The sequence below is a fragment of the Mercenaria mercenaria genome, chromosome 14 (assembly GCF_021730395.1).
Source record: "Mercenaria mercenaria strain notata chromosome 14, MADL_Memer_1, whole genome shotgun sequence".
NCBI classification, from domain to species: Eukaryota; Metazoa; Mollusca; class Bivalvia; order Venerida; family Veneridae; genus Mercenaria; species Mercenaria mercenaria.
The window spans coordinates 8684283-8702142 of NC_069374.1; the positions used below are offsets into that span (position 1 = coordinate 8684283).

General features: G+C 33.7%; 1 protein-coding gene across 1 annotated transcript in view; it reads left to right on the top strand.

Annotated features, from left to right (window-relative positions):
* Positions 1–17071, top strand: part of LOC123526316 (metabotropic glutamate receptor 3-like) — a 33393-nt gene extending 16322 nt beyond the window's left edge. The window contains exons 3-11 of the mRNA XM_045305408.2: positions 4274–4444; positions 5689–5833; positions 6286–6428; positions 7273–7404; positions 7790–7942; positions 9417–9525; positions 10691–10830; positions 13682–14831; positions 16309–17071. Of these exons, the coding sequence (XP_045161343.1) occupies positions 4274–4444; positions 5689–5833; positions 6286–6428; positions 7273–7404; positions 7790–7942; positions 9417–9525; positions 10691–10830; positions 13682–14831; positions 16309–16451 (2286 nt within the window). The 3' untranslated portion in view covers positions 16452–17071. The remainder of the gene's footprint in view (positions 1–4273; positions 4445–5688; positions 5834–6285; positions 6429–7272; positions 7405–7789; positions 7943–9416; positions 9526–10690; positions 10831–13681; positions 14832–16308) is intronic.
* Positions 17072–17860: the final 789 nt, after the last annotated feature.

The following is a 17860-nucleotide window of genomic DNA, read 5'->3' on the forward strand; positions in this document are numbered from 1 at the left end:
CCCTCTAGCCCCGGGTTGAGCAGACCTCAACATTTACACATGTTGTAAGGTAGGGATATAATTTAGAGACTTCCGCAGATGTAAGATTAAGTCTTAGATGTGATATTTATATTTTTTTTTTCATTTTAAAAGAATTAAAAACAATCTTTAATGGTGTATATTTTAGTTATGCCTTTTGAAAAGCCAATGCAGAATGAGTTTATACCATAAAACGCAAATGATCAAAGACTGAGGTTGCCCTTTGATACATTAGGAATGCCCCTCATTTAACATACAATGAGCAAATTACTGTACTATCATTGCAAATTTTATTAGGTCTTAAAAGTTCTGTTTCTGGATAATCTTAATCTAAACGGAATATACAGGTGGAATAGAAAACTTAAAATCCTGCATATTAATGTAGTATCGACATTACACACACTTAGTTTAGTTCTTACTTAGACGTCTTGCACGCGCAAGTTTCTGGAATTCACTAAGCTGACGTGCGTGTGCAAGTTAGGAAAGTATCTACATAACTTTTGATTTTATGTCAGTTTTACTTTTAAGTTTTTTATAACAAAAGAAGCAAAGTTATTAATTATGATTGATGGACAATCACACACGTTAACAAAACATTCTGTTACTTCAGAGGCTTGTACAATTAATCTGAATATTGATGCCACGTTGTTTTTCAGCTAAAGTCATTATTCAAAACATCTGCCTCAAATACTTCTTACAAAACAAGCCAATGGAACATAATTGTTTGGAGAATATATTCAGCATGCGTTTTGTGACTTTCAGATAAATGGGAATTTGTATATAAATTAAGGTGGTAAAACTTTTGATCTATATAGTATTCCATATCATTAAAACTTTTTAAACAAATGTATTTTAAGTTAAAGCAGCATAAGATTTAGGGCAAATATTGGCACATTTAACTCTTGAATGGCTAAATACATACTTCTATTCTTAAACATCGTCATGTATATTTTTTAGCTCATGATAAATCAAATTAAATTATAATAAAAATTAGTGTTGTTCACTCGTGTTGTTCATATATCTACGTCAAGTTAATTTAGAAACAAAAGGATGTGTTTTCAAATCAAAACCTGATGCATAGTTATACTCATTTCAAACAAAAAGATAAATACTCTGTTAAAACAAGAGCACAATCTCTCTAGGAGACGACAAGAGTACACATTTTGCCCTACAATTTGTTCAAAATAAGCCGTATCACGTAACTACATTCCGTTATTATCAAGTTTTCCTGACGCATTGAAACATGTGGCGTCTCACGAACTGTGTTAAATTTCTCCATTTGCAAGTAATACATGGAATTGATGGATTACAATAATGCACTTCATGCTTTTTCCATCATTTATAATATTTAGAGGTGTCTCAGATTGGTATGAATACAGTAGCCTACTGTTTTAAGTGTAGAGCGCGATTTTTTTTCTATAATATAAACGTCAATAAATCGTAAAATTCGCATCAAAGGTCCTAATGTGGGCTACATTTTGTCTTAATACACTAATATAATGGCGTTTTAACAACAATGTACACGAAGAAAGTAATAAAGCATTGTGTTTCGTCAGGTTTTCCTTTTTTTTTGTTTTAATACCATGCAACAAGCTGTGGCGAAATTAAGTATGTTTTTCTGGTATGGTTATGGAAACAAATATTGTATCGGAAGGGTATTAACACTTATACCCAAAGTTTCTTTGCGCACATGAACAAACCTTATAGAATGTGGCCCTTATTTCTAGTCCATCGCAAAAATGTCAGGGGTGTTAAGCATACAGATAAAGTCATGCCAATTCGCAAATCTATCGGCTTTGGGTTTTGAACTCGTACTCCGTTATCACATTGAACGTGGAAACTTAATCATCTCTGGTGTGTAGATGTGTGCAACGACTTGACTTTCGGGTTATCCATTATTGAGAAGCACTTGGTCATTTACTCCTTTCCGTCGCATGCTATTGCACGTCGACCTCGACTTGGCGCTTGATTAACTTATGTCGAACTTATGTACAAGCACACTGTTTTGCACAGTAAATATACCATAAACTAAAACACTTTAATGGACATTTTCACCAGAGTGGAAAATAATAGAAAAAAATAAATACAAGTAAAATGGGAATTTCAGAAGGCAGACTTTTGAGGACCAGGATATAAACGATTTGCAAATGACCGTTTATCTTACAATTTCGTCAGCGCTATTTCAAATCTCGTCGCTGAAATGCAATATCGAATGCAATACCTTTTACGTTAGATATTAAAGCTCTATTTAGACATTTGATTGACATCTTGAGTGTGAAAGTCAAATAATGAGAACTTTTATACAGATTACGGAGATTTAGACAGAAGTTTGTTAATTCTGCTGCTCGTGGAGTGTTTGCTGAAAGAGTCCTAGTTTCCTTCTTAATACCATATGCCCGAGTTTCAAAATTCAGTGTATACTGGTCAGAGCAATGCAATAATTTCCAGACCCTTTACAAAACCAGATAAGGTAAATATATTGAATCGTGTCTTAACCATGTTTTTGCTCATATTAGGAAATTAAGAGCATGTTTTTCAATACAAGTTGCATGTATTAGAAAGCCTTTTAATGCGGTTGTTCAATAGATTGATTGTTTGCCCATGCTATTTCATTGCTTAGACTGTCTTTGTTTGAGTTATATATCTTTTCCTTGTAGAAACGTGTTCTATCAGGTTATTTGAGAACATTTATATTTATCTGCACTATCATATGTGTACATATTTACTAAAATATTCATTCATGAATAGCACTGTACATACAAACATCTTTATCATATAAAAAATAGAAACTTATGATATATTCTTGTTTCAACTTAAATGTTGAAATGCGCCTTTCAGTTGCAACATTATAATGTATATAGTAGTTGTCATTTATAGAAAATTGTAGGTTATAAAAAGATAAATAATAAATTCCTCAGAATGCCTGAATGTTTTATAATAAAGTATAAGTAAAAGAAAACAAATCGGGACTCGATAATTCAAACTCTTATCACGTGTGTGTTGCGCATTCTGAAGTACACACTTATTATTCTTCTTGTCTCTCTTTTCATTGTAAATTAATAATCTTTTAACATATTAAAATAAAAGATTACATTCCGTGTCCACTTCTTAGTTTCAGCAATGTAGGTTCCAACTCAACATGTTTTCGCCCTACTGAAAAACGACTCTCATTGCAGCAAAACGTTCCTGTAATGGAATTTGCTATCTCTAAAGAAATCACGATATTATGAATTTATTGTTCGTTGAGGATTGCAGACAGATGATAAATTGTCTAATCAAAAGGAATAGAGCATGTGTCTATCATAAGTAATTTGATTGAGCCTGGCGAAATGTTATTCACCTCATGACCACTTGATATATAAATTACTCTCAACATGTCTGTTAAATTTGGTATTGCCCATAAGTAATTGCGTCATCATACTTTCAATCGAACGCTGATATAAATGCTGTTAATTATTGATGTCAGTTTAGTCTATGTTATGCTTTCACGCAGCCATAAATAAACAAAACACAGACGTCAAGCACACCACTCACTTCCAGTGAAAGGTATTCAAAGACAAGCTGTCTTTTGCTCTCTGTCTTCCTTTATAAACAAACTGTCAGTGAATTCCAAGTCTAGATTTAGTCGAATAAATCGTATTAAATCCTACGTTTTCGAAAGATGGATTTTCAGATAATTTTATTGTTAGATCGTTTGGAAGCAGACAACGCACATATAGCAATAAAACAACAGACTTGGTGTGACTGAGTCTGTTCATGACAGATAATGAAATGTGCAGCATTATTCACACCCTTTGGACCGGAGTAAACGTAATTTTATTAACATATTAAAATTGAATGCACTCCATGATTCAAAGAACTAGAAAGTAAATGCACTGAGTACATGGAGGCTTTTAACAGTCGCAACAAGGTTATGGTAGTTAATGATCAAAAAGAAATATCCACTGGAAGAAAAGTTACAAAAACATTGCTTGATTGAATATGTTCATAGGAGATGATAAATTGCCAAGTTATAATACCACACACACCAGTTAACACCAGCATGAGCGGAATATTCCATTATCATGAAATTTAATACTAAAGGACAAGAAACAACACTTAGTTAAAAAAATGTCAACACACAAGCAATATAATATGTACGTAAGTCGTCAAATATGACCATTTATGAAACGTATTTTAAGAGAATCACCACGTAATAAATCCGATCGATCTCGCTGTACACAGTTTTAAAATTGTCAAGTTTTTTCGTTTACAGGTAAGCTTCTTCTCCACAAGCACTGTACTGAGCAATCGTGACAGGTACCCCTATTTCCTGCGTACCATTCCATCAGATGTTAACCAAGCACAAGCCATGGTGGAGCTGGTTAGAATGTTTAACTGGACATACGTCTCTGTTATTTATGAAGAATCAAGTTACGGGATTCAGGTAAAATGTTTTACTTGACGCTAATGAAATGTACAAAGTAAAAACTATGAACAATGGAGATGATAGAAATATATTGTTCAGGCACGTGTTCTAGCTTAAATCCATTATTTTTACAGCATTTTTTATGTGTTAGGGTGAAAAATCTAGGTCGGCGGCCAGTAACGCCAAACATCAGTCCCTTCTAAACAAGTTCTCGAAGGGCAAGTTGACTTCAAATGCTGGACAAGAAATTTCACCTTCACATTTTTACCTGTCTATAACTGTTTGATACTGGATAAAAATGGTTTAAACGTAGAAACTGTTATTTTCATCAACACTAATGACTTAGATACTATTAAACTATTCGCTATATACTTATCATTTCCTAAAGTGAACGCTTTCCTTGAAAAAAAAAGAGAAACATTTCTAATTTAAACATTTGACTACAAGTCCAAAGGTCATACCAAACACTTTTGTACATTTTATTGCACCACATTATAGGCGATATGTTTATTTACAACTGTGAGAAGTTTCATCAAAATCTACAATTCAGAAAAAATTCTATTCGCGAAAATGTTTTGAAAGTAATCATTTTCCCATAGACTCCCATTATGAAAAATTGCGGGAGGTCATTTTTTTCAAATCAGTCTAACAAAAGATGAAGCACAGGAGCCTATCCTTTTTAGTTGGTAAATTTTCTAGGTATGTTCTGAAGTTTGGAAAATTCAAGAGTTTAATCAAATTCTTCATTGTAGAAAAAGTTTCGATCCAAACGTGCAGAACTACATTAAACAAATTAATTTTAGTGTATTGTTTGACTGTTAACTTAAAGATACATGATTGTTAATATCTAATAACTTGATAAAGTAACAGTTTAGGTGTAAAAGAACCTTAGTGGATTTTCTGAAGTGTTAACAATGCTTTTGCTCAAACAATATTGTTTTTATGTATCTTAATTATATACATGCATTGTGATAGCACCCGGTCATTCCTTTAAATTTTATTGCATTTTGAACAATTTCACATGAATGTAACCGCAATGGAATAGAAAAGTAATTAGTAAATAAATGGTTGATGAGAAATAGGTTATTCATTCGATCTCAACGCAAGTACACAGACCTGGGGATTTATAGAAATAAATTTTAAGACTTGTGCTTTACTTACTCATTTATTAGCATCATTGTCATGTATTCACTTATTTGATATATTGCATTATACAAAATAATGATAAAAAATGAGACTAATGATATATTTCCTCTATCTAGGGGTTTAATGAGCTTGAAAAATTGCTGAAGCAGCATGGGATTTGCGTGGCAATGACAGAAAAATTACTGAAAGACTCTGGTGTCCCGAGCGAAGAATTTTACGATCACATCGTTATAAGGTTGAAACAAACCTCAAATGCTAAAGGTTTGTGAAAATTTATGGCATATTGTTATAACATTAATAGGGCTATGTTGAAAGACAATTTTACAAGCGAGATTTAGTATTACATCTGGATTCAGTCAAAGCAGATCTGTTTTGCGTTGTAGAATAATTTTAACTGTAACAAGATATTAAAAGAGTTTTAAGGAAATGAACTGACTTATCACGTTTTTCCCATGGCTTTTAAAGTAGCCAGCATTTTGCATTTTATCTATTCGTATTCATAATGTTATACAAAAAAATGAATAATTGAAAGTTAGTCAGTCAATGCAGGCACGATTGTTTTACATGTGTATCGGTTAATACATATTTACAACACTTATAGATGTAGAAATATAACTGCAATAGTTTTGTTTTTCATTTTAATGTTAACACGTTTCTTAACTCTATCACAAACGCTTGCAGTTTCACTAAAAATAAAAAATTGTAATCTTCAGGTGTAATAATATTTGGCTCCGACCAGGAGGTGGGAGAACTGATGAAAGCAGTTCGGAGACAGAAAGCAACAGGCATGTTTTCCTGGATAGGAAGCGATGGTTGGGGAGGTAGAGGTCTAGCTTATCTAGGCAAAGAAGAGCAGGTTTGAAATATTCTCGTTTGGTCTTCTAGTAAACTGTAAAATGTAATACTGTATTTTCTATGATTAAGTGATTAAATACGTACATAAAACATTATTTTATTGAACTGCAGAACTGCAGAAAATGCTAAGCACATATGCTTGTCGCAATGGAAGTCTGATCTCATGAGTTTAGTCATGTAATCCATAGAGAAAAGACATTCTAGGGCTGCTATCAAATTCAGCTTTAGCTTCAGACGTCCTGCATATGCATCACTTTGATGTTTTTTATTTAAAAACGTTTTATAATTCTAATCGGACCAAAGTTAATTTTACATACGTATGTTTTGTTATCAATATGACAGGGAATATTCTCTGTTGATCTGAAATGCAAATAACCTTGTTCGATCATCAAGCTAAAGAGGAAATACGTTTTTGCAGGGAGATTGTTCCTTAGATGACGTCACTGTTGTTCTTTGGTGAATAGACTAGTCAGAAAGCAGATTATAATGTTGAATACAACAAACAATTGTACAATTTATGAAACAGTCTTTGTTTATCTTTACAAATTGAAATGAAATATAATGTAAATTTAAAATTAACTTTTCAGACTAATGCAAATTGAACGAAAGTATTTTATATTCAAATTTACAATAAAATACCAGAACAATTCATGGACTTGACGATTATATTTTGTCGTTTATTTTGCACATCCACCAAAAATATACATTAATTTCTAAAACAGCCTTGACCTGACTTTTTACAAAATGATGATATTGATATAACAAGAAGCGTATGTAGTAACTCTCGTTAATGGCGCTCTTGATTACTGTAGTGTGTTTTTAACGAATTAAACGAAATGTTACAGGTCGAAGGTGCTATCACGGTACAGCCTTTGGCATATGAAGTGAAAGGATTTAAGGATTACTTCTTGAACCTGACACCATTTAACAACATGAGAAACCCATGGTTTGTTGAATTCTGGGAACAAAATTTTCAGGTTTCTGTTCAACTTTTTTCATCGATGTAATAGTTCTAACTATAACAACACAAATATAATACTGTGACCATTTTAGATTGCGTTTATGTGTTTCATTTTCACTTCAATGTAGCGAACGATGTGTCCATATCTAAACCTATTGTCACGGTCAAGGATAAAATGTGTCTAGATATATCAGCTTGAAAGCCATCGGGAATTTCTTTCTAAATTCTTGCTAATATATTTACGTTTCATGAATATGTCTCGCTACAGAATTATGCATTTACATTAATAACAAATATTTACATATTGCTAAATGTTTATCGAATAAATTGAAATTTACGTTACATGTCCCAGAAACAATGCATCAACACGTTCTACATAAATCAATGGACTATATTTTCAGTGTAAATTTCCTGGCTCCTCGTGGACACCTTTCAATGAGGCCTACAATACCACCTGCACAGGAACGGAAAAAATAGAACCTGATACATTTATCATGGAAGCACAGCTTCAATTCGTTAGCGATGCAGTGATTGCATTTGCCTATGCTTTACACGTATGTATAAATAATTGTAAATGTATATTGGTTCAGTAGGTAGTGTACAAAACAGAAAGAAGATGCTTCGGAATCATAGAACGCAACGTCGCAAAATGATAGGATACTCTGTTGATTTAGTCTGTTCATGTGAAGTAATAAAATTTGCAACATCACTCACGCTCCCAAACACCAACTTAAGCGGTAATCTGTTAAAGTAAAATTGATTGTACACAATGATCCCAAGAGACTAGAAATTACAAAAAGACCACTATGCAGCAAGAGATCGAGAGGTCGCGAGACTGCAAGATCGATTTACATGCGGAACGATTAATCTCAGTGTCAAATCAACAGAAGGCAGTATGAGTGAATCTTCGATCTTGCCTCACGGGCCGTGAGGGAAGGTTTTCAGTTAGTTTCGGGGTGTAAGTCAGTACAAAAATCGCTAGGAGAAATTATATGCGTTAAATACTATTCTACTGTTGAAAACAGAATTTACGCTTTACCAAAATTAATTCAGTCAATACCGAACAATTCCTTGCAAAGCGCGACATTCATGCAAATATTATTTTTTTATGTTTGCATATACACGATAGCCTTCTATGTAAAACAAAAAGGGGGCTAAGAGGTGTTGCACATTTTTTCACCTCTCCTGGATAAACTGAAATTGGGCCTGCTTATAATAATAATTAAAGTTTTGATCTTGTTTAAAAAGAATAATAGATTTTACGTTTTACAAACACTCTAATCACTGGTTGGTCTCACTGGGGATGTTTTTACACGGTATTTATATATATACCATCTATTTATCAATGGCAAGTAATTGATTTTTTTGGTCTAGTTTTTTCATATACCAGAATTGCTTTACCGTTTTCCGATGTTGTTTAGATCATGTAACGAAGGTTAGTTTGCTGCATCTCTTGGTGATCCTAATGTTTTCTCAACAGCTACTGTTAACTTCCTCAAATAAGGCCGAATTGGCATCTGTCAGTACTTTAGTAGGATTTCTTTCCGGCTCGTGGACTGGAATCTTGTGTTGTATTGGCAACGCTTACATGGTTGAGAAAAACAAACTAATTAAAAATAAAAGGTAAGGCTAGATTTTCAGGAGGCACAGAACACACCAAATACAGTCATAGAGTTATGCAAAGTAGACCCGCAACAAAAACTAATGGTAAGGGAAAAATAAAACAAACGGGTTGCTTTGAGTCTCCATAAGCATTAGCAAATATTGAACTGCAAGCCCATAAGCAGCCGAAAGAACATGTATTTTCTAATACAAGTCTTTATGTATGTTATGTCCTCTTGACATTTTAATGGTGCATTAACTGTATTAAAAACAGAGATAATCTACTGCCTCTAGAAAAATATGATTAAAAGTTAACATTATAAATTTGAAAATTCTAACAAGATAATTGTTGTCAATGTTGCATCGCTACCATTAAGAAGTTTTAAGTATGAAGACGAAAAGCTATGTTTGAATGATATATTTCAGAACATGCATGCCGACTTGTGTGGTCCCATGTATCATGGTGTTTGTGCAGACATGGACCCTGTTGAAGGCGAAGTTCTTAAGCAGTACTTGATGCGAGTTAACTTTACAGGTAAATTCATTCTTCGTACAACACAGTATAAATGCAAAAGGACAGTGCGGGGAAAATTATGCTTTTTAGCTCATCTGATTTTTGGAAAAAAAATTGATGAGTTATTGTCATTACTTGAGCGGTTGTCGGCGTCGGCGTCTGCGTCGGCGTCTGTGTCGGCGTTGCCTGGTTAAGTTTTATGTTTAGGTCAGCTTTTCTCCTAAACTATCAAAGCTATTGCTTTGAAACTTGGAATACTTGTTCACCATCATAAGCTGACCCTGTATAGCAAGAAACATAACTCCATCTTGCTTTTTGCAAGAATTATTGCCCCTTTTGGACTTAGAAAATCAGTTTTCTTGGTTAAGTTTTATGTTTAGGTCAGCTTTTATCCTAAACTATCAAAGCTATTGCTTTAAAACTTGCAACACTTGTTCACCATCATAAGCTGACCCTGTACAGCAAGAAACATAACTCCATCCTGCTTTTTGCAAGATTTATGGCCCCTTTTGGACTTAGAAAATATCAGATTTCTTCGTTAAGTTTTATGTTTAGGTCAACTTTTTCTCTTAAACTGTCAAAGCTATTGCTTTAAAACTTGCAACTCTTGTTCACCATCATAAGCTGACCCTGTACAGCAAGCAACATAACTCCATCCTGCTTTTTGCAATAATTATTGCCCCTTTTGGTCTTAGAAAAATCATTTTCTTGGTTGAATATTATGTTTAAGTCAACTTTTCTCATAAACTATCAAAGCTAATGCTTTAAAACAAAAAACTTGCAACAGTTTTTCACCATCATAAGTGGACACTGTACATCAAGAAACATAACTCTATCCTGCTTTTTGCAAGAATGATGGCCCTTTTTAGACTTAGAAAATCATGGGTAGGACAATATTTCTATTATACACAAAAAATCAGATGAGCGTCAGCACCCGCAAGGCGGTGCTCTTGTTTTCCGTTAAGTCTCAACTCCAACAACATCTTTTGCAACACTAGCAAAACAACCAAATAGAAATAGAAAAGCACAATATATTGCATCGTATCCCTCAAAACCCATACTGCACCTAAGAATAATAAAATGAATATATTATTGCCCTTTATTTCTCCGTCAGTTTTAATATTTGATCATTTCATTTATTCAAAATGAACTTTAAAGTTAACTAGTCACATACTTTTCACGTCAGGTTTATCGGGTCAACATTTCCAGTTTCTTCCAAACGGCGACGGTCCAGCAAGGTACAGAATCCTCAACTTCCGCCAGACCACACCCGGGGTATACAAATGGGAAACTGTTGGATTCTTTGATAATGGACATCTTGTCGATGTATGTACAAAATCTACGAATTGTTATATCTAGATAGGTGAAAATGTTTATAATAAATTCAATGAAACTAAGCACGAAATTAATACATCTACCGAGGAGTGTTTACTTTTTTAGCTCACCTGTCACATAGTGACAAGGTGAGCTTTTGTGATCACCCTTCGTCCGTCGTCCGTCGTCAGTCCATGCGTCAACAATTTCGTATCTGCACGATAGTGGTTTCATTTATGATTTTATCTTAACCAAACTTGCACACAACTTGTATCATCATAAGATCTTGGTTTCTTTCTTGAACTGGCCAGATTCCATCATGGGTTCCAGAGTTATGGCCCCTGAAAGGGCCAAAATTACCTATTTTGACCTTGTCTGCACAATAGCAGCTTCATTTATGATTTGAATTTAATCAAACTTACACAAAACTTGTGTCACCATAAGATCTTGGTTCCTTTCTTGAACCAGCCAGATCCAATTATGGGTTCCAGAGTTATGGCCCCTGAAAGGGCCAAAATTAGCTGTTTTGACCTTGTCTGCACAATAGCAGCTTCATTTATAATTTGAATTTAACCAAACTTGCACAAAACTTGTGTCACCATAAGATCTCTGTTCGTTTCTTGAACCGGCCAGATCCCTTAATGGGTTCCAGAGTTATGGCCCCTGAAAGCCAAAATTAGCTATTTTGACCTTGTCTGCACAATAGCAGCTTCATTTATGATTTGATTTTAACCAAACTTGCACACAACTTGTATCACCACAAGATCCTGGTTCCTTTCTTGAACTGGCCAGATTCCATCATGGGTTCCAGAGTTATGGCCCCTTAAAGGTCCAAAATTGGCTATTTTGACTTTTGCAGCCATATAGAGACTTCATTTATGGTTTTAATTTGATACAATCTTCCAAAATATCTTCAACAACAATAAATCTTGGATTCCATGACAAATCAGATCCAATCGTAGGTTCCAGAGTTATTTTATATCTGATTACCTCCCCTGATTGTAATCAGAATGGATTTATATCAGTAAGTACTTATAGGACTTATTTGAAATTTCATTATTGTTATTAGTTGGACTGAGACAATCAGGGTAGATAACTATGGAATGATTTTATGTCAAATTACCTCCCTTTATTTCAAATTAAAATGGGTATATCTCCATAACTAATGAAGATACTGATCTGAAATTTCATTTATGTCAACAGATTTATTTGGCAGATCCTTCTTTTGTTCACTTACATTTATTTTTTCAATTACTTTCCTTTTACATTACTATAAATAGCTTATTTTTAGTAACGTTTTTATTATTGACCGTAGGGAAAAACCGAGACCACTTTTCTGTGGTACAACATGGATGGTACCTCCAATTTTTTGTGTATTTTGACATATCTAAACCTTGTAAGATTTTTTTTTCTTTTTTGTTAAATTTCTTCCCTTTGTTGTTCCTGTCCTTTCGACTTAGATATTTTTTCTGAGGACCTTCTTGTCCTCGAGTGCAATGATAACAGGTGAGCGATATAGGGCCATCATGGCCCTCTTGTTTCAATATATAAAGCAAAATGAATCAATATTAAATATTTTACCTGTGTTATAATCAAATAATTATTTTATGAAAGTATACGGTTTGTGTTACACAAATAAATGCAAACAATCAGAAATCGGAACAGAAAAGAACAGAACAGAAATTTTATTTGACATTAAATAGCATATGATATGCATATTTATAGCCAATCAGCGACCGTATTATACTATTAGGAAGTCCGATTTAGTAGTTCGCTTGTATCTGGAATATTTTAATATGTATCAAAAGTCTTAAATAGCTGTTATGTCATTAGGTCTCGCTTTACCTTAACAAAGCAATTAAAGACGCATCTGACAGTTTCCTGTATGTATATAGGTAAAAGTTTTCCTACGGACAGAATTTCTTTAAACTTTATGTACTGGCTGAGAATCAAGTTTTAAACGGAAATATGTATTAAAAATCTTAACGATATTCTGTCCATAGAAAAAATGTTGCCTATATACATTTAGGAAACTGTTCTTAATGGAGATATAACATAGAATGGTCATGTTACTGGGAATGTATCCGGGTCACACTCGGCGCTATCGTTTATTAAAAAAATAGACGATGATTGTTACATTGTTTCATATTTGTGTGTAACGTTTCAATTGTGCTAACTTGCGATTTAAAAAAGAATCGTCGGCTGAATGCTATAGTATTCATTGTTCATTTTGTCAAATTTGTCCGTGTTCAGTATCCTCAGATTTCGTATAATTATCTTAAATTTTACTGTTAGAGATGTGGGCAATTCATAAAAAAGTGCTTCTCTTAATCTTATCATTCCAAGCATATGCTGACCATCAGGATGTGTCTAAGTTGCCAATGTGATATCCGCCTAGAATTAATTGAAGTTAAATTATCTATATTCCATATAATTGTTGTAATTAAAGATAACAATAACTTGATAAGTTGCATCATCGAGATAAAGAACAACACAAATTTGATCAAAAGTAAACAATTTTGTACAATGAATGTTTAAGATATTTAAAGCAGATATAAGTATTACGTCTTTTAACATGAGTGACCTAATGAAAAGAGAGAAAGAAAACCTCAGTAATATTATGCATAAAATTTGCAAATAATGTCATTAATCTGCCCGTTACAATGTACATATAAAAATCAACTTTCATTTTTTAAGATAATGAAATTTCACTAAATAGGTATTGAAATCTTAAACTTTTTTGTCTCTTACACAAACGTTAATATAATTATTATTATAATGTAGCATTCAACCGACAGAATATGAATATCACAACCAAAATGTCTAAATTAGTCATTTAATTTAATATGTTATTTTTATTCAGATTTCTGACTTGAAATTTCGGTTAGATCAGCCAGACCACCCGGACTCCGTATGCTCATACGAGTGTGGGCCAGGGGAGGCAACTCTTTTCTTAGAGGGAAGTCAGTGTTGTTGGACATGCGCAAAGTGCCATAAATACCAGTACCTACCTAACCCATTTAAATGTGAAGACTGTCCTCCGGGATGGAAGCCAAACGGAGACAAATCGGAATGTGTTTTGATCCCTATTATATATCTGCGGTATGTTGATGGAATGGCAATCGGAGCAGTAGCATTTTCTACGATTGGGATTGTTATTACCGGATATGTAACGGCTGTCTTTCTGAAATACAACAGTACACCGGTTGTTAAGGCTTCCGGTAGAGAGCTAAGCTTTGTACTACTGTTCGGAATCCTTTTGTGCTACTCTATGACATTCATACTAATATTAAAACCAAATTCAGTTGTCTGTGGGGCTCAAAAATTTGGAATTGGTCTTTGTTTTTCAGTTTGTTACTCGGCAATTCTGATAAAAACAAACAGAATCTCACGAATATTTCGTGCCGGAAAACGAACTGCAAAGCGCCCAAAATTTATAAGCCCACGGTCACAGTTATTTATAACAGGTGCTATTGTAGCATTCCAAAACATTATTGGTGTAATGTGGGTGCTTTTACGCCCACCCGAAGCCATATTCTATTTCTCCAGTAGGGCCGACCATCAGCTCGTGTGCAAGGACGCTGTTGGAGGATATTACATGATCGGATTTTCTTGTCCAATCATACTCGTTGTCATATGTACAATTTACGCCATATTGACTCGGAACATTCCGGAAGCTTTTAACGAATCGAAATATATCGGATTTACGATGTACACGACCTGTATTATATGGCTAGCTTTTGTGCCAATATATTTTTCAACAGCCTACGATATAAAACTCAGAATTGCTACAATGTGTTATTCTATAAGCCTTAGTGCTACGGTGACTCTTGTCTGCATGTTTACTCCAAAATTGTATATAATTCTAACTCACCCAGAGAAGAACGTGCGAAAATCTATGGCAACACACGTGACCCGCACGTACATGAGTAATGCAGCTCAACCAACAACACAGTCAAATGCCATAATGTGTGGATATTCAGCAGTTCCGGTTTCATCACAAATACCAAACAGTAGGTGTAAAAAGTCAATGTTGTGAAGTCTACGTAATTATGTCTACCCAAAAAAGAATTAGTTATTTTTGAACTTACGTCTGTGGGTTCGGGGTTTTTATATATATATTTGATTTGCCATACATCCTTCATAATTTCGAGGTTTTAAATAATATCCCGGTCCTGGTACTGGAAAATTTCTGAGATACTCTTAAGAGTCTCGCATCTAACTAAGAGGCCAGTACTGGTTATTCCCAGGAAAGCCAGCATTGCGTGCATCAATCTAGAATCAGATTGTATATTAAGGTTAAGTTAGCCAGACATTACTGAATATATTAAAACGATTTCTCTCGCTCTGTCCCTGTGGTCAGATCGCTGTCTGTACTGGTAAAGGATGAAATTGGGGCCCTGAGTGGCTGCCTTTGTATGTAAAGCGACTTTGAACGTGTTTCTTATGAAAAGAGCGGTATATAAATCTGGTAAAATATATACGTATAGAAAAAATGTTTAGTGCGGTATAAGGTAAAAGGGTATATAATACATTTGTTCAAACAATTTTAATGTGAATCTGTTTAAATGAAAGCCAAAATTAACATTTCTTTCAACCATTTTCTGAGAATAGGATGCCAGTATGGGCATTATATTTCAAATTCTGTTTTCTTGTTTTCATTATGTGAAACTTAGTTTGAAAGAAACTTTGAATTTGGCATAATATTATATTTCTTTAAAATTGATGTTGGTCATATTATGAACATTAGAAAATGGGTTTTTAAACTATCTTAAAAATGTGAAATCCCCAAAAAAAGCATGCCGGACAATTTCTTAATATTTAATACTTTTTAATTTTTTCTTGTTGTCGTGCGATCTGAAGGTCAGTATCTTAAATATGTTTCACTTGTTTATCTGTCTTCGACAAGGCTTTGGAAAATTCATTTATGGTTCTCTGGATGTTCTTAAATAATATCTATATATTGTGTGTACAGTACTAGAATGTTTCACATATCGTTCTTTGTGTAGCCATTACGCGTTTAAGAGATTCGCCGAGTGCAGATTACTTTGTTTTTGCACCATTATTTAACTTTGGAACATGACATGGTTTACAAGTGAGTTTTTGTGTACACTTAGCCGATGAATTCCCCAGCGGTGTTTTGTCTCTGACCGGTCTAGAACGGTTCCGCAGAGCTTTATGCTATTTTTTGTTTCTCATGGTTCATGTGTTCTAATTTTATGATTTTTGTGTATGTATTATTTATATCTATACATATATATACACAGTTATAAAGTTACAATTTCATTCTTCCTATTTGATACTGATCACTGCTCGTACAATGTAAGTTGATGTACATGTATGAAGGTGTATAGTGATGCCTTATGCTGACAGTTGTGTTGAAACAGTTGTGTTGAAATATTCTTATTCCCTACAAGATCAGATCTCTCAGATTATATTTATAAGTTAAATGATAATATTGTAAATGTACTCAGATATGTTTATTTTCAGAAATGGAAATGCTACAACCGGTGCCTCAGAATCCTTGCCTTAGTAGGAATGACGTGCAAAAGAATGGAAACAGTATAAGTACACAGACATTAGACAGCATGGATGACCTGCTCAATAACAAGGAAAATTCTATCACTTTGTAAACAATGTATCGTTTGTCTGTAACAAATAAAACGGCTGGCTAACGTTTTCCGTAAGGAAAGTTTAAGTTTGGGTCTTAACTACTTCACAGTTGTTCTAAGTATTGAGGAGTACAGAAGTTATTGTGTAGAAGTATGCAACAATACTTAAATAAAACGAATCTACTTTTATTCATATTTTCGTCATGCTCGGATAACTTGTTTTTCGGTAACTGTAACAAAACATCCTTTATTTGTCTAAATCATGTTCTGTCTTTTTTTGTACTATTGTTCGTTAATTGTTATAGATAATTCTTACGTTTGTGTATAAACAATAATATGTTTATTTACCTGAGATTATATTTGAAAATCTTCATACAAAAATTTGATCAAACAAAAATCAGTGGAGCTTTTAAGAAATTTTTATCAATATTTTTAATGTTTTTATTTTCGCTCCGCTCTTTATCTGTATAACGCAATGTCTGTTCTATATGTATGTACAGGATACTTCAGATACACATTACCACCTAAAAATTAAAATGAAAATACCCAAAGACAAAAAATTAAAATGCTCAAAAACTCTGAATAGTTTTGCTTATATCTGTATTTATTAAATACTCATTACCATACTGCCAGCTGAAAAAAGAAATAAACCTCAGTCTGTTAAAATATAAACAAATAAATATCAAGCAATAAATTGTTTTACTTATGTTATGACAATCCGACAAGCTATGCGATACTTCGTTGTTAGACGAAGACAGAATAATTATCATTTAAGCGCAGGGATTTCTTGAGTGGAATTGTAGGCCGTCGACTATTCAACTAACTGATTTCTTCTCAATAAAATAAGAAGTTCATCATCGAATTTCAGCGGGTACTTTATACATAAGCAATTATATGCGTCGAATACTAACCACTGTAATGCCGTCACAGTTCCCCGTTGGGCGTTAAATGTCAAAGGGTGAGAAAAATGTGATGTGCCGCCAGAATGGGACTCGAACCCGGAGTCTCGGAATACCGTTCCAATGCTCTATCGACTGAGCTACCCGGCCGCCTACACATTTTCTCCCCGTTTTTTGTTTTAATATTCAAGTTCTATACCGTAACATTATGGCAAATTCTATCAAGCTCTTTAGTTGTTGGCCACGATCAATTTTTATGATATACACCCTTGACAAAATGTTGAACGGAAAAAAGTAAAATGGACTAGGGTATCAAATCTCTTCTCTGCAGAAAAGCAGTCCCTTACAATAAATAATTTGAATACTATAACACACGAGAAAGACATTTCATGCAAATTGTTTTCTTTGAATGTGCATATAGAGCTGTTAACATTCTTTAAACAAAAAATTGATGTCATTATGATTGGATGTATTACTGCGCCCAACCTATTTGTAAGGCAATACTAGTATTGTATCTAAAACTGGCTTTTG